At 41.9% G+C, this 16,834-nt stretch overlaps 1 protein-coding gene across 2 annotated transcripts; it reads right to left on the bottom strand.

Annotated features, from left to right (window-relative positions):
* Positions 1-152: 152 nt before the first annotated feature.
* On the bottom strand, positions 153-16,586 carry LOC129096039 (phosphoinositide 3-kinase regulatory subunit 6). Of its 2 annotated transcripts, none has more exons than XM_054604687.1 (21): positions 16,551-16,586; positions 15,340-15,424; positions 15,086-15,190; positions 14,305-14,396; positions 13,927-13,995; positions 13,303-13,435; positions 12,714-12,783; positions 12,410-12,608; positions 10,330-10,477; positions 9,200-9,286; positions 7,440-7,683; positions 6,740-7,036; positions 5,882-5,981; positions 5,172-5,294; positions 4,106-4,213; positions 3,821-3,923; positions 3,641-3,702; positions 2,667-2,757; positions 2,477-2,538; positions 2,248-2,354; positions 153-1,931 (listed from the first exon to the last, which is right to left on the bottom strand). In XM_054604687.1, the coding sequence occupies exons 2-21, from the start codon at positions 15,395-15,397 to the stop codon at positions 1,775-1,777; spliced, it is 2,415 nt and encodes an 804-aa protein (XP_054460662.1). In that variant the 5' UTR covers positions 15,398-15,424; positions 16,551-16,586; the 3' UTR covers positions 153-1,774. The 2 variants fall into 2 exon arrangements, with proteins under 2 accessions (XP_054460662.1, XP_054460663.1); XM_054604688.1 differs by having other exon boundaries at positions 4,106-4,207.
* Between the last annotated feature and the right edge of the window lie 248 nt (positions 16,587-16,834).

Genomic DNA, 16,834 nt, shown 5'->3' with positions numbered 1-16,834 from the left:
TCTGGTGGCCGCTGAGCGCACGTACAGCGTGTTAAAAGTTCACTCCACAGTGGCCTCAAAGTAAAAGTGTTTTAAATCCACTTCCTCTGTTCAGTCAGCTCAGAAGTAAGTCGTTGTTCATTCAAAAGAAATGTACTCAAGATTTACCACATTTATTATACAAACACACAACACTGTGTTACGAAACGAAATCACGTATTTACACCATCTCACATTTTGATTTTGAAAAGGCGTCCTCATTATACATGGATAATTTGATGAAAAAGAATGTGCAAAATGCATCACGAATTTCAAACTCATGATTTTAACCCTGCCAGCCCAGCAGTCGCACGGACACACACACAATAACATGATTTCATGTTGTGCACCCAATAATACATCACACCTAGTTCATGAGGCGGTTGACCTTTACTGCCTGAGATCATGCCAGAGGCGGGGGTTTGGGGGGGGGGGGTTGCATGTAGTCATATTACATGCTTTACACACTGCTACTTCACACAGTATAAAAAAAAACAAAAAAACTGCAGTTTTAGTGCAAATAGATTCAGTTTAGGACATTTAAGTATCATGGAACACGCGGCAGGGAGTGGACGGAGGTCAGAGGTCATACTCTCACCTCAAGGCTGATGCGTTTCAGATAATAACTGGCATGTGCACAACTTTGCTCTTTGTCTTGCATGATGATCAAGCACGGGAACACAGAATCCTGCACGTGTGGCCGGTTGACATTTGCTCTGAAGTCTAACAAGCAGACATCAGTCTGTGCATATGTCTGTCTGATACAGTCCAACACAAAAGCTGCTTCTGTTCTGCAGTATTTCCTGTCACGTGGCTCCTGCTTCTGAACATAGAGTGGTTCTTGAAGCGTTCCAGAGCGTTTCCAAACTATTTGCACCTTCATGACATGCTTGCATTATGCAACAGGTACGGGAATGGCAAGGTTTTTATGGAGTTATTCAGCAAAGACAAAGGCAACATGTAGATGTCAGCTGTCATCGTACCAGTCAACAATCTGCACGTTTTAGTCGTCGACAGACCGGGCTAGTCTGCAATCTGTTGTGTGTATCGTGTGTGTACTGTCTGTGTGTACTGTGTGTGTGTGTGTGTGTGTGTGTGTGTGTGTGTGTGTGTGTGTGTGTGTGTGTGTGTGAAGAAGGCAGTAAAAGGTAGTGTGTCTATTAAGTTGCGTCACTGTTACCATCAGCCCTTAAAATCTGCCCCTCCGCATGGTGACTTTAAGAAAAAACTGAATTTCCAGACTTTCTGCAGAGATTTTTGGATGTCACCTGATTAGTGATCCAATTACCAGTAGTCCTGGAATCTTAAATGTCCTACCTTTGCTCACTTATTTCCCTCTGCCTGTCTCTCTAGTGTTTCAGGCAGTATTGTTCTTTGGCAATCCAATCTGCATAGATTTACTGAAAATATGTACGGTAGTAGAAACACTGTGAGGAGTTCAATAATAACCATGCTGGGAAACACAACTTTGTTGCTGTTACTGTAAAAAAAAAAAAAAAAAAAGATTCCATCAACTGCAAGAAGTGACACTGGTACTGTATGTGTTGCTTTGATTTATAGTCTTTTTCCACACATGCCAGTCAAACCCAACTGACAGAAGTGATTGTTTTTGTTTCCAGGAGCAGCTCAGTGTGACTCAAAGGTGTTTCCTTTTGTCTTTTCATGTGTCCGCCTGGACTTACAGCCATTCTCGCTATCAAAACACAGCGCTGATGGTGTTAATTCTCAAAGTTCTCTGCGGGGTGACTCCACCGCGTCAGGTGATGATGCCGGCAAATGTGTTGATCGGTAGAGGCAGTCCTTTGTTCATGTATTTGCTCAGTCCGGCGTCTTTGTCCTCTCCCAATGTGAATTTGGACCTAATGGTTTTCTGGACGCAGTATCCTGGATCGAGACACGGGGAGATCTCGATGCTGCAACACAATAGAGACATCAGCGTTAGGGGGCACAGAAGTCTTACTAGCTACTTATTCTAAATTCACAGAAAATCCATTTCAGAAAGGGATGCATATCAAGGTGTGGCACAAACTAGACCCTGACTGAGCAATTTCATATACAAACTGTAGGGTTCCACTTTAAAAAAGGAAGAGAAGAAGAGATCTCTTAGTTCTGCTTGTGCTTTGTTAGCAATTTCGGCTATCAATGATCATTTTTCTAACCTATCAAACACCAAACCTTTATATGACCTTTACTCAGTGGCGAAAACAATGGAATGCTAGACTCTCTCACCTCTGCACATCTCTGTAGCTCCTGCGACAATCTCTGTCCAGTGTAACAGTAAAGGTTCGACTCTCCAAAGTGCGAATCTTAATGTTGCTGAACCGAATCTTTGACTCCTGGGAATTTTCAAAATAAAAGGATGAGAGGATTAATCATCGTATAGATAATTTGCATTCTATGAGTTGTTTTAACATAAGTTGTCTATGTGAGGACAATCCACTAGAGATGTTTGACTCACCACAGCGTTGTTTTTGGATTTTGTTGGAGATTCATTCAGTGTCATTGTCAAACAGTTCAGATCTATGAGACGAAGGCAGAGACAAATAGGGAGCGAAGGTATAAGACAAAGTCATGAAATATATATTTTTTAAAAACATACAGTGGGGTCTGAGTATTGAATGCTGAGTGTGTTAGAGATAATACTGAACCTTCTGCCTCATTGGAGGGAATAGCATTGATCTGAGCTCCTGACGTCCTGACTGACATTCCTTTGTCAACGTCTCGGCCACTTAATGTCACCTGGACACACACAAACACACAAAGCATGCAAGTGTCAAGCCTTTTGCATTCACACAATGCACACAAACAACACGTATATACACAATATATCTGAGCAATTCTTTTGGTCATTTAATGAGGCGTGTGGCTACAGTGTGGCTTCCATGGCAGTTACCTAATAAACAAACCAGAGATCTGCACTCTGCCTGGTGTGTCTGCAATGTATCTGTATTGTGTGATTGAATAAACAAAACTAAAAAACTAGATGTCTCAGACTTTTCTCTCTTAGATTGTCTAGACTGCAAGTGTATCATAATAATCATAATACGCCATGCAGATGTCTCTGTGCAGGCGTGCGTCTCAGCTCCATTTCATGGGGCGCAACCACAACTTGAAGTGTTTATTTAGGCTTCGGGTCTTTTTTTACGACACAATGCGTATAAACTTGAGGTTGATGCCCAATAAAAATGCCCAAAATAACTATGTCTCTGGCCCCAGAGCAGTAGCTGAGCTGTGGCATTGCAACAAGCTGTGTGTGTAGTTCAGTCAGCTGTTAGCCAAAACACATTGTCCAAAACAATAAAAAGTGGGTAAACAATTTTTCCGATAGACACACAGTCTAAGTTTTTCCCCACAGTGTCTCGAAGTGTAGTGAGTAAGGGAGTCAGCAGGCAGTCAATTGCGGTATAAAACAGGCAATAAAAGGTGTTTCGAGAAAGTGTGAGTCACCGCAACCACGAGATGTCTGTCAGCAAGCAGCTATGACTGGCCACCAAAAATATGAAGCAGTTTGTTGCAGCTTTGATATTAACCGTGGACATACACAGAGTTTCACACTTACTCACAGACATGTGTGTTTCTCCTGGTGGGGATAATAGTGGATCTAAAAAAAAAGCAAACTTACCTTTCTGTAATTCAACGAGACAACGGCCCCACAGACTTCCCCCGAGCTCTTCTTCTGTTTTTCTGTTTGAGAGACAGGCGTGTTGTTAAACTTGGTTGTGTGCAGATATAGAACGGCAGGTTTGTACGAATATCAAAGACAACATTGGGAAAATAATGTATATATATACACCCAATTCACCTTTAATTGACGCTGAGATCTGTCTGAACTCAGGCAACTCCATTTCTAGATGGGTGAGAAACACATCTTCCACAGGGTTCTTTGTCATGTTGGTGAACGTGATCTAATAGAACAACAAACAACGCTTTAAAAAAAATCAAAAGACATCTAAAGAATGTGAATCATTTTGTGTGAAAACCCTTAGCTATGAAGCTGTTCAGCTCAGTAGATGCTTCAGATTGGAGAGCACACTGTGCTTTTAACCCTCACATACAAATACATAACACATCAAATGTATCACACTACCTTAACAAAGTAGATGGTGAAGTAGACGGGCTGCTGGCCGGTCCGAACGTAGTAGGAAATGACATCAGACACAAAGGGGTCTTTATGTCCCCCTGGGTTCGTCTGTTTCTAGAGAAGACAGTAGTCATGAGAAATGAAGCTCCCTGTTTGCATGATGTTGCTACCACAAACTAATTTTATATATCATATCAAGTGAATATAAATGTGTCACTAAAAGGTCAACTGCTTCTCAGGTAAAACCACAGCGCTTGGTAATTTGCCAAGAGTCACTTAAGTAACAGAAAAGTGACATAACCTTTTTTATTTTAAAATTTGAACTTTAGTTCTTCCTTGTTGTGTCACATGTCATTGAAACACAATGTAAACCTCAACCATTCAAAAATGCACAACTGTCCATTTTTTTCAGTAACTTGAAAAGTTCAGATTTTTGGGAATTTTATTCTGCGGATTTTCTTTATTTTATTTTGTGTCCCGAGAATAAGTAGAGCCAGCGTATTTTATTGTTATTGTTGGAACAGTTGGAAGACTAACCAAGAGGGTTTTGGTGAATTATATTTTGTTTCTGTCGAGTGTGTATGAGGTGTGTTTTCACGATGACTTAACAAGGCAATTAAGGAAATATATCGTCAGTGAAACATTTGACAAATTCCATATAATCTAGTTGAGTATAACATAGGAAGGATTTAACCAGAGAGCACTCAACACTAGAACAAAACAAGCTTTTCCACTATTCTTATACAGAGCAGTAACCACAAGCAATTAATCTCTTCATTATCAAAACCATTTATATATTATTATTATTGCATTTATCACGGTAGCTGTGGTTCCAATGAAATCAAAATTGAAAGATGTTATGCAGCTTCCTGCGTTTTAACTTGGGCAGACAACAGTTGCCACTTGACTAAATCGGGTCTGTACGTCATTCAGACAAGACAAGTTACAAAACAGAGGGAGGAGAAAATACGCAAGTATCCAAATTAAAGAGAATTCTTCTTTGTTCCAAGTACTTCTAACACAAACAAAGGATTCATTCAACTTAGGCCTGCTGTGAAAAAGTCTATCGTACCATCTTAGCCAGTTTGGGGATCATGCAGCCTAAACTCTTGATGTTAGAGTTGTACCACGGGTCCACCATGCTCAAGTAGGAACCGAGAGTGCAGAGATTATCTTTGGATTGTTGGAGGTTTTCCTAGAAAAGAAGGGACATGAAAGAACCAAAAATACAACATTGAGAGGGTTCAATTTTGCATGGAAAAATTCTCTGCCTGAGGAGTAGGAGGCAAACAGCTCAGGTCTATTTAAATGGAAGCTCTTGGTGGAGAAAAGACACAATAGATAACATTTATTTTAAAGTTAGAAAAATAAATGAATATAAAAATAATAACTAAAAACAGATTGTTAGAAAGAAAAGGTGAGCAACATTAAAAGTTACACTGAATGAGGCAGCCAAGCAAATATATATATATATATATATATATATTGCTCATCTTTCTATCCCATTTTATTAACCCTTGAAGTTTGCTTAATGACTCGTTCTTCTCAAAAGAATTGCAGCCAAATTTAATGTATAGGAACTCCTTACTTAAGAACTGAGCATTTTCTACTTCACCACATTATCACTTTAAATAAACAAGCATCGAAAACATGGTAATTGTGAATTTTGACGTATTGATCATCTATTACGAAGGAAGCCATTTGTCTTGTTATCTCTAGAGTGTGTTGACTCTCACACGACAACACACCATCGGTTTGTTGTCGTGGAGGAAGTGGCCTTACCTTGATAGAGGAGATGGGAATTGTTGCCCCGCAAACAGGGATGTAGTAAAACTGGAGGTTTACTTTCATGGTAAGAAAAAGCCTCCGCGCTTCCCTTTTCCTGCAAAGACAAGCACAGATTTCGTGAGAAGCACAAAGTGTGTGTACACGCGTCACTGAGCAGCAAAACGGGTTTTGGGTTTCAACGTATGACATTAGCAATAGAAGAAGTACTGTTTAGCTTCCCAAAGCTGACATGGAGAGAATGTAAAGTAGTAGATTCAGAACCAAACAATGCAGCATGAGACAACTGTGCACACCCATTGGTTCAGCTACTCTCGTGCAGAGAGTAGCAACTGAAGTAACATGATTGTGTGGTGAAAAGTTTGACTATTTCATCAATATCACAAACGAATGTGGAAATAAGATAAACCTGAACAAAAAATAAATAAATTGTGAAGTCTTAGGAGGCAAAGTATCCCGGTATATGATGGTAAAATGATTTTGCAGAGCATGTTCAGCATACACAAGACTTGTATTCATGTCACCATGTCAATATCAAGCTGACCACATAGTGTGATAAGTACTGAAAGTGGACCTATAATGGAAACCACATTTTCAGTTTCGGCAATCATAAGCTGAAAACTCGTCAGCCTGTCAGCCACTTTTGAAAGTTAATGTTAAGACCTGCTCGTGAGAAACAAACATAAATGATACCATGCAGGTCTCAGTTGTCAGAAAAGAATACCTAACAACTGCAGTACAGTGTGATAAAAAAAATATAAAACTGAAAGAAATATATTGTATCAGCTCAGTGACGCATATATCCAGCTGCTTTCAAAAAAGCTTTGTCGTCTTGTGATGTGATGAGTCCCTCACCTGAAGAAGAAGTAGGCCTTGGCCAGGCGACCCAGGACTCTGTCGTCTCCCATGGCGACTATCCTGGCAGTGAAGTGTCTCTGCTGCTTGGGGAAGGGGTTCTGCATGGCGCTGCTTCCAGCCCGCCTCTGCAGAGTCGCCTCTCGTCTTCCTCCCCTCCCTCCACCTCCACCTCCTCCTCCTCCGCCGATGCTTGCGTGTTCCTCCAGGGTGTCCTGCATCAGCACCATGCTGTCCTTCACCGACGGTTTCATCTTGATGCCTCCGCGCCGTGACAGCCTTGCCGGATCTTGCTCACTGGGGAAAAAGGAGAAGGTTTTAACTGTCATAGTCCCAGTCCTAATCATTTCAAAATGACGTGAGGCTTGGAAAACCAAAACGGATCCCATGATCTATGACGTTCGCAAGCTCAGCAAAAGACTCTTAAATCTTTGTGCAAGCGTTTCCTTGAACTCAAAACAAGTGACCTACAGTAAATGAGCTTGGAAAGGATTACCTACTTTATTTCAACGTACTTTAAGTGTCTTCAAGATGATTTAGTTGGAAAACAATGGCTCTAAACAACTAAAACCAATGGTATGCTCTGGAAATTCAGTCTTTTATGCATTTCTTACTACAGAGACTTCAAATTAAGTAAAATACACAAAACTTGCAGTGGGCATCATCTATCTGAATGTAAACTGACAGGTATTAGATTTACCCTTTGCATCGTTCCCACAATGCACTTATGCCGGCAGAGTCCAGAGATGAGGACAGGGAGAGATCGGGGCCGGGCGGCAGGTCTCTTTCGATGCCGCTGTCGTTGGACAAGATGGAGAAGCGAGTCATGTCGGACGGCATCAGGTCGCTGGGCGACTCACCCAGCTCAAAGTCCTCCAGCTCCTGGCTGAGGGAGAACTGCTCCGACATGGAGCTGGACCGAACCCACTTGGCCAGCACTCGCCCTGTCGACATATCAGCATTAAGATAAGATAAGATAAGATAATCCTTTATTAGTCCCGCAGAGGGGAAATTTGCAGGCTTACAGCAGCAAAGAGTAAAGTGCACACAAGAGACATAGTAGAAGAAAGACAAGATAAAAATAAAAAATGAAAATAAAAAAACAAGTATTATAAATAAGCAATAAGAAACAGTAGAAAAACAACAATAACTGAAATATTATATTTACAGACAGAAAAAACTATTTTAACTATTATTGCACAGTGTAATGTATTGCACAGGTTTTTATTGTCATGTTTTTATTGTCATGTGTCATGTGGTCTGCTGGGAGCAGAGTTGGTTGTGCAGTCTGACAGCAGCAGGAAGGAAGGACCTGCGGTACCTCTCCTTCACACACCGGGGGTGAAGCAGCCGTGGTGAAGGAGCTGCACAGAGCTGCCAGGGTGTCCTGCATGGGGTGAGAGGTGTTGTTCATCAGGGATGATAGCTTAGCCATCATCCTCCTGTCTCCCACCACCTCCACCGTATCCAGTGGACACCCCAGCACACTGCTGGCTTTCTTGACAAGTTTATTTATTCTCTTCCTGTCGGCTGTCGAGATGCTGCTGCTCCAGCAGACCACTGCATAAAAATGGCTGATGCCACCACAGAGTCAAAGAAGGTCCTCAGGAGTGCTCCCTGCACTCCAAAGGACCTCAGTCTCCTCAGCAGATAGAGTCTGCTCTGACCCTTTTTATAAAGTGCATTTGTATGATTAGTCCAGTCCAGTTTATTGTTCAAGTGAACACCCAGGTACTTATAAGATTGCACAATCTCAATATCCTGTCCCTGGATGTTCACTGGTTCATCAGTCACGTGTAATTCAGAGGTCAACACTCACATGGAGCAAGACGGCACAAACCACAGCACAGAATAAGAACTTTCAATAATTGTTTCAGCTGCTCTCTCTGTGTCCAATCAGCTGTCATATCGCAGCACATGCCCCCACCCCCCCTTCACTTGCAAACTAAGGAACCTTTATAGACAGATTGCAGACTAAATTTTTCTGCTATGTGTAACCGTTTTGTTATGGAGCTGCAGGGTACACATGGCCGCTCTTCCTCTGGGAAAGAACTGACGTAAGAACTGATGGAAGGAGGCTCTGGGTGTTTCATTGAGAGATGTCTGCACAGTCTGTTTCACAGAGTCATTGATTCAATTCAAATCTGTTCGGGTTGAATCAGTTTCTTACATTAAGCGAGTCCAGCTCTGATAAACCCTTGAGCAGGGGCTTTCAAAGAAAAATGCGCCCACAATATATTTCAGAATGACTTTCAAAAGCTTTGGGAAGCCACACTGAATTCAATTTGTTCTTCTAATCAGGATTTCTATCTGTATAATTTCCCATTTTTTCCATTTATTTCAGGTTCCCTTTATCCAGTTCAGTTTTGAGTAGATAATTCCAGTGTCACCCTTATTCAGTTCAGCTGACTGGTAGTAACAACTTCCTCTAGACCCCCCACGGCGTGCACATCCACTCACAGATATCCAGATCCTCCGTCCACATGTGGAAGCTCATCCCTGGGTTCGGTGGAGGGCAGTCGCTCAGTCGTCCACCGGACAATGGCTCTGCAATACAAACAGACGAGTGGAGGAAGAGAGATAGGAAGAGACCAAAACTGTCACAATGATACTGAAAACAAAACACCTCCTCACAACGTCCTGTCTGTGAACACTGCTGTCTATCCCTCCACCTCCCAGCTGGGATGAAGGGAGAGCAGGTTCATCAGATGGGTCGCTGACATGATAAGAGTGGATGTCACAGAAATAGATATCCGGATATTTATAAAAATACAAACAACTGACTTGACTGATTTGGCCACGGAGGAAACCGCTAAATAGAGAGGCCTGGTCACATGTTTGATCTCAGTAACACAGAAAACATGTCCATCACTTACAATGTTAGCTTGAACAGAGCACTGTGCTGGCTTACAGTGAAGTAGTTTTTAATACACTTGTTAAATATCGCTAAAATATTTGAAGATAAAAAAGTAGAAACCTCTTGTAAAAGGAGAGGAGGAAGATTTCATTCCATAAATCATCCTCAGTTAATCTGAATGGGATACCAGATCATCCTGGGCAGTGAGTACTTACGTAAAAGGAAAAGTCAAGATAACACAACAAAGCCCTAAATGTATCTTACGCCAGGGGTCGGCAATGTAGAGATAGTCATGAGATAATTCCATCTCTGACTACCATTTTCACAACTTTTGCATGAGCAATTGAGAGCCCCGTAGGTCAAATTAATTTTCCAGCAACAATAATTTGTGAGATGTGACTTAGCCACAGCGTTTATCATCCTATTACAACTGAAGTGGATGCAATCAAATGCATTCAAACAGATAAGAATTCTAAATAAGAGAAGATAATGCATATCATTGTGCATATTTTCATCAGTTATTATCAAGATTGCTCGAACTTCGTCCAACAGGGTCACATCCTCTTCCAGCCTTATTGCTGCTTCCCTTTTTCCATTTGACTCCTGTCTGTTACATAACCAGCAGTGACCGTGGTTCTTGTGATTTTCTGATACACCAATAAGTTGTGTTATGCCTCAGACAGACTCTGCCCTGCACGTCTTTGCTGTGTTTCATTTCTCAGAGAGCTCCTACCTGAGTCTGCATCCGTGACGATCTTGCTGTACAGCCGCTGAAGACGGCTCCTCAGCGCTCCCCCCTCCCCTCGGCCGCCCTCCTCCGCGCTCTGCTCAAGAGCCGCCAACACTTCCTGAAAGTGCGACTCGACATCTTGACCCATGTCCTGTCCCGGAACACACAAACACATATGGGTGAACTCACATGCACACAGGAAGACAAACACACAGAGAGTCTGTATTAATAGCAAAGAGGTGAGGGGTCAGTAGCGCGCTTGTTTGTGTGTGTGTGTGTGTGTGTGTGTGTGTGTGTGTGTGTGTGTGTGTGTGTGTGTGTGTGTGTGTGTGTGTGTGTGTGTGTGTGTGTGTGTGTGTGCGTCCTGCTGAGGTGCTACTTTAGGATCGGTGCCAGGAGACAGACCTTCATTCAGGATGTTTCATACAACACGTACAAACTTTTTTTGGATCCAGGAGTAAAGAAAATGAAGAAGTTGCTGCCACCACTAAAAATGTAGCACGACTACATTCTGCTGACACTACACTCAACTTGAGAGTCATCCTGGTAGGAACTGATTATAGCTTAAAATGTACAGAAGTGACAACAAAGGTCATTCACTCCCTCCTGAATGGCAACAGTCAGCATATGCAGTTGTGCATTCACATGGAAAAATAAAATGCTAAAGAGATGTTGTGAAGTAGCCTGGACAACCAGACTACTTCACATATTGGAGATTAACTGGAAACTAAAGAGAAGATAAGCAACATGTCATGACACGTCCTGTTATACACATATGAGCCTTCAGATTAGCATAACATTACTTTCTAACTGCAGAGCTGCATTCTTATTAAGGCTTTACCCAGGGGGCTTCAAAGCTTCGACCGTTGCTATGGTATCTGTCGTCCAAATCAGTAATCAAATGCATTTTTGCACAATAATTTATTTTTTGTATATATGTAGGCTATACATAACCCCAGAAATCCCAAATAGCTCATAAAATAAGGAACAGTAACCCCACATTATTCATTATACATGTTTGTAGAGGGTGCGTGTGTGTGTGTGTGTGCTGTAACAGAGGAGAGATTGATAGACAGAAAGCCTCAACAAAGCCAGGTCCTTTATTTTGTATGTTAATTCATTTGTTTATAGGCCTGAATATGAGCAAATTAGTTTTTATGGGCTATCGCTGTCATTTATTTTGATGGGATTGTTGCACATTTTGTATCCATTTTTGTTTCAATAAAAAGAAAAACCTTTGGCGTATGATTGTTTTACTAATCTCTCATTAGACAATAGTTGCAAAGTAAAGAACAATATAGGTAAATAATGTCGGCAAGATTGAGAACATTTTTTACAGCTTGTGTCGTCATTGCCGTCTCCACCACGACAGAAAAAAACTATTTCTAGCAGCTGACTGAGGAGGCGTTTCTTTTTCCTTTCCTCTGAGTGTGTGAGTGTGTGTGTGTGTAAGCATGCATATGCATGCAATATATGTGAAAGAGATTGATACAGTTAGGGAATACTACCCACTGAAGCTTCAATGGCCCCGAAAATGGTAATCGGGACAGCCCTAACTGATATACACACTATGTGATTCAGGAAACGCAATTTAAATGAAGCTCGCTGCTTGCATGGTCTACTTGCTTCCTCAGATATATTCAGAAAGGGATTTCAGCTTATATTATGATATAATTAAGCTTCGTAGAGAGGGACTGAAGAAGCGTTTTGTCCAATCAGGTGGATTACGAGGTTATGTGAAGGAGAGCACAGTTTTTTTTATCAAACTTGCCAAAACATCTTTTTCATTCAGCACATTTAAAAGAGAAACAATTGTAAAGGCATGGGCTCGGAATTTGAGTGTACAGTCAAGTCACATTTGATGATGATAATAATTAAACAATTAAACAAGCTCTGACTAGATAAGAGGAAATGGGCAAGCATGCGGAAAACGTTCACATTTACTGTACACATCGTGTATCAGTATGAGGACAAGGTTGTTAGAGAGCAAAACAGGCCAGGTAAACTTGCCATAAACTGAACATAACAAGACCCAAAAAAGGAAAATAGACAAAGCGTAACAGCTCTGTGCGGTTCCACTGACCTTGAGGGCTCGAGCCAGTTTGGGCCCGTGGCACTGCTCCGCTCCTAAAGCAGCCTGTATGGAGTGTTGGACCACACAGCACATGTGATCGAAAGGACTCGGAGATCCATCTACAGCTGAAGAGGACGTCTCAATATCGCCCGACATGACTTGTCCCAAAGAGCCAGAGAAGACTTCTGGGTCGGCCAGGACGAAGACCCTGAAGGGGATTTACACGGAAAGAAGGAATAGAACAAGCCTTGGTAAATCTTCAATTCCACTTCTTGGTTTCTGGTGTCTTTTTTTAGTTTTATTCATGACTCACCTTTCCTGAAAGGGAAAGTGCTCATTTTTAAGTCTCTGCTCTGCTGTGACCATCCTCTGGTACATCAGACCTGTGGATCAAGCGGGCATTTAACGGCAGTGCCTGGTTGCAAATACTCATATGGCTCAACTGAGGCATGCTTGATGAATGAACAGTTCATTAAACATCACAATAACCTTGGTCTGGCATTTCTGCAGCATAAACAGATGTCAGTCAGTCAATTCATTCTAGTCTTTATAACAAAGTATGTGTGGTCTGCCCAATGTCAACAGTATGATAATAGATAATTAATGTTTGGATTGATCCGCCTAAGGGATTGGCCTTTGTGGGAAGTGACTGTGTGCAACTTTGACGTCACGACAGAATGCCTGTAAGTAAAACCATCCCTGTCATCTTTGATCCAGATCACGGGATTCCCCCTGGCCTTTGTTCATAACATTAACAGCATATAAAAGTGTCAATTACAGGCTATATAGGTGTTGACCGTGTTCGGCAGCTGGAGCTCCTGGAGCAGGAAGTTCTAAAAATGGAACATTTGCCTCCTGTTTTGAATTTAGACTGAAACGTGCAGCTGAGAGTTGGATAATACCTGGAATGGAGCGTTCAGTTTTTATCTGTCGCGTGTAGCTGAGTCCCACAGTGCAGTAGGGATGGGGGTAGGTCAGGAGTCTCTTACAGAAGTCGTAAACCCGCTTGTACAGCTCATCTGGAATGTAGGCTGTCTGGAATATCAACAAAAAACACACACACACACTCATTACTACTAATACCGGGAAGGAAAACACCCTTTGCATTTTACGATAAGCGAATTATATGTTGAAATATGAAGAAAAACTAGGCACAGGCCTACATGCAATCTTCTCAGGCATCCACTTCCTTGTTGACATTTGATACAGAAATAAAAAACAACTTCAGTAACAGTGCTGAAACTACATTGTATACCTGTCATTTCCTGGTATACCAACGCAATCTGTCTAGGAGCAATAGTGTCCGTCTGATGGAATTTTGCGATTTCTCTTAGACTAACCAGATATTTTCAGTCATTTATATTACACCTCCCAAAATAAATGTAGATAGTACATATATTATCTGCTCAGTTAAGCTCTGCAAACTGATAAAGCGGAAATTCCTACATGTATGCATTCAATAAATAGTGTAAAAAAAAAAATACTAACAAGCAGGTCTGAGCAACACTGTAGCAGCAATACTGTACCTGAATGATGGCATACATGAGTGTGTGGAGCAGAGGGATGATGCATTTGCGAGAGTCCCATCTCTCAGCCTGCAGAGAAAACACACACTCAATCAATCAGTCAGTCAGTCGATTAGTTCATCAACTGAAAAATAATAATCAGCTTCTTAAAAGATTTAGTGCTTCTGTTAGTTCAAATTTCATGGATAAAACGATGAGTTGATTAACTTCAATTATAATTAGCTAATTATGATGAATAAGGTTCATGGTCAGTCAATTCAATTCAAATCAGTAAATATTATATCTTCTAGAAAAGCCAGCCACAAATTTTTGTGTGTTTGGTACAAAAATAAACTGTTGTGGAAGTACTGTTTTTTTTGTCAACCTTTATGCCACTACCTTTTCCAGTTCTTTTATCAGCACCCACAGCAGAGATAAGCTGTTCGCAGGATTGTTTTGAACCTTCTTGTGAAGCGTCCACCTCAGCATGCCTGCACACACACACACACACACACACACACACACACACACACACACACACACACACACACACACACACACACACACACACACACACACACACACACACACACACACACACACACACACACACACACACACACACACACACAGAGAGATAAACACACAAGCCATTAACAGATGCAACATTTCCACAGGGCTAACAGACTGGCTAAATGTGTCACACCACTCTCTATGACAGCGCTGATCTGAACTATGTCTGATGACTAAGAAGTGAACAGCTGTCACACTGCTGACACGGCTAAATGTTGCTCAGTGTGATTAACACTAGAAGGCCGGCTTTGGGAAATATCTGTTGGTTTACAGTGAGGAACTGCTTTGGATACAGAAAGACACAGAAAGAGAGAGAATCAAGTGTGACGTCTGTACACCACACGTCCAGATATATTGAACACGTAGTGAAAGTGAATGCATTATTTACATGATGAAATCTTTCTGCTGTTAGCACATCTTCAATACTCTCTACCATAACGATCCCCTGTGATAAAATCAGATGATGTTGTTTGTAAGATCTCACAAATGACATGTGAGCAGAGCCAACGGCAATGACGGGTAAAAAACCACGCCAGTGCTAAGAAAAAAGTCTTCATATCGTCATACTTTTACTTTATTTGACAGTGTTGTAGGAGATCTATTGTACCTTTGTTCAGACAGTCTTGGGGCTGCTGGTTGTCTGTTTCCCTGGGCAGCACAGCCATGACGCTGCGGTAGAGTTCTGCCTCTGGAACCGTGGGGGAGCAGCCAGCTGACAATCAAGATGAGAGGTCAGGTGTTTAAGTCTGCATATGTGACGGCGCATGTATCCAAGAGGGAGACTCACTCACTCACTCATTCATTCATTCATTTGTTCGCATAAACCTGCACCGTTGCGTACAGTGCGTGTGTTGTATGTACCTTTAGGCTCCATGCTGCTCATGCTTTTTGAGTTATCCCAGAGGGCCTTGTTGGTCATGTCTCACGTGCATTGTGGGTCGATCAACTGTAATCAAAAAAGAAAGTGTCAGTCATGTCTGTCATGTTCGAGGTCAAACACTAAGCGCGTGGGGAGCCTGCCTCACTTGCGATGGCTGACCATATATGTGGGTAAGTGATGACTTTTTTTTTTCTGTCTGCTTGCTAATACAGTGAATGAAGCTATTTTAAACTCTCTGTGTTCACACGCAAGGTGACAATAATATCGTCCTTATCAGCTACAACTGTGCAGAGTGTCAGCCATGAGCTAGCACTCACATGCACTCACATGCACTAAAATAATTTCACGTATCACACTGACACAGTGGGCGTGCGATATCATTCTATGTGCAGGCAGACATTACTCCACTATATCTTTACTGTCTTAAAGATAACCTTTACCCCCCCCCCCCCCACACACACACACACACACACACACACACACACACACACACACACACACACACACACACACACACCTACCAACACACACTGGGGGTTAACAGGTGACAGAAGGTGCAATTTTCCCACCCCCCCCCAACATTGTAACAAAGTGTATCCTGCAAATAACTTCCACCTACTTCAAAGCTCAAGCCACTGACTTCACCTCAGGTCCCACACAGCTTTTGTGAGTCACCTCTCAAATTCAAGTTTATCTTACCAAAAATCACCCGAATGATTCGTTTCACATCCTTCCTGATTAATTAAATATATCCAACACAAAGAAACCATCCCAAACCACAACAAACACTAAACGCTGATTGATACAGTGACTGCATTTCCTGCAGAATGTAAATGCAGAGTGGTGGATGAGACTCTCATGCTTTGTGCAAATTCTTTAAAAAAAAAAAAAATTACTGCTCTGCTCTCAACATACTGACTATAAATCCGGGAGCTCATGGCGTCATAATCTTAGTGTAAAAAAAAAACAACATCATGAGAAGCCGCTGTCACAGAAACTAAAACACCAGACACCATATGCTCTCTCTTAACGGAACTTATTAGTTCGCTTTTCACCCACCAATCAGATTAAATCAAAATGTCACAACCTGTATCTGTTATGACACAGGACGCTGTAAAATGACTCCTTTTACTAACGTTTACAAGACAAATCATAACAGGTGTGGAGTAGAGATAATATCGCATAGACTTACTGTGCCCCGCAGGTCTTTCCCATCCTCACACGACGCTCTCTGTACTGAAACTAACAAGTTTGGCACAGAGCGAGAGAGCGTGAGAGAGAGAGAGAGAGAGAGAGAGAGAGAGTGAGAGAGCAAGTCACAGGCAAGTGAGGACAGAAGAGTTGAAGGGGGAGGTGGAGAGAAGAAAGAGGAGGAGGGGTGAGGGGGATGTTTGTATGAGCAGGTGCCAAAGAGTCATAACCTGTTTGAGTCCTGTTTCGTTTCATTTGGATGTTTTTTTTTAATTTTGGACTTCC

Source organism: Anoplopoma fimbria, chromosome 9, assembly GCF_027596085.1.
Source record: "Anoplopoma fimbria isolate UVic2021 breed Golden Eagle Sablefish chromosome 9, Afim_UVic_2022, whole genome shotgun sequence".
Taxonomy (NCBI): domain Eukaryota; kingdom Metazoa; phylum Chordata; class Actinopteri; order Perciformes; family Anoplopomatidae; genus Anoplopoma; species Anoplopoma fimbria.
This window is presented reverse-complemented; position numbering and strand designations above follow the sequence as displayed.

What these genes read in the sequence shown, in the direction of transcription:
- LOC129096039 (XM_054604687.1), bottom strand. Translation starts at nt 15,397, where the DNA reads ATGACCAACAAGGCCCTCTGGGATAACTCAAAAAGCATGAGCAGCATG. An exon ending in TCATGTATGCCATCATTCAG is followed by an intron (nt 13,436 to 13,926) that starts GTACAGTATTGC and finishes TTGATATTCCAG; the next exon opens with ACAGCCTACATTCCAGATGA. An exon ending in AGCTACAGAGATGTGCAGAG is followed by an intron (nt 1,932 to 2,247) that starts GTGAGAGAGTCT and finishes ATTGTGTTGCAG; the next exon opens with CATCGAGATCTCCCCGTGTC.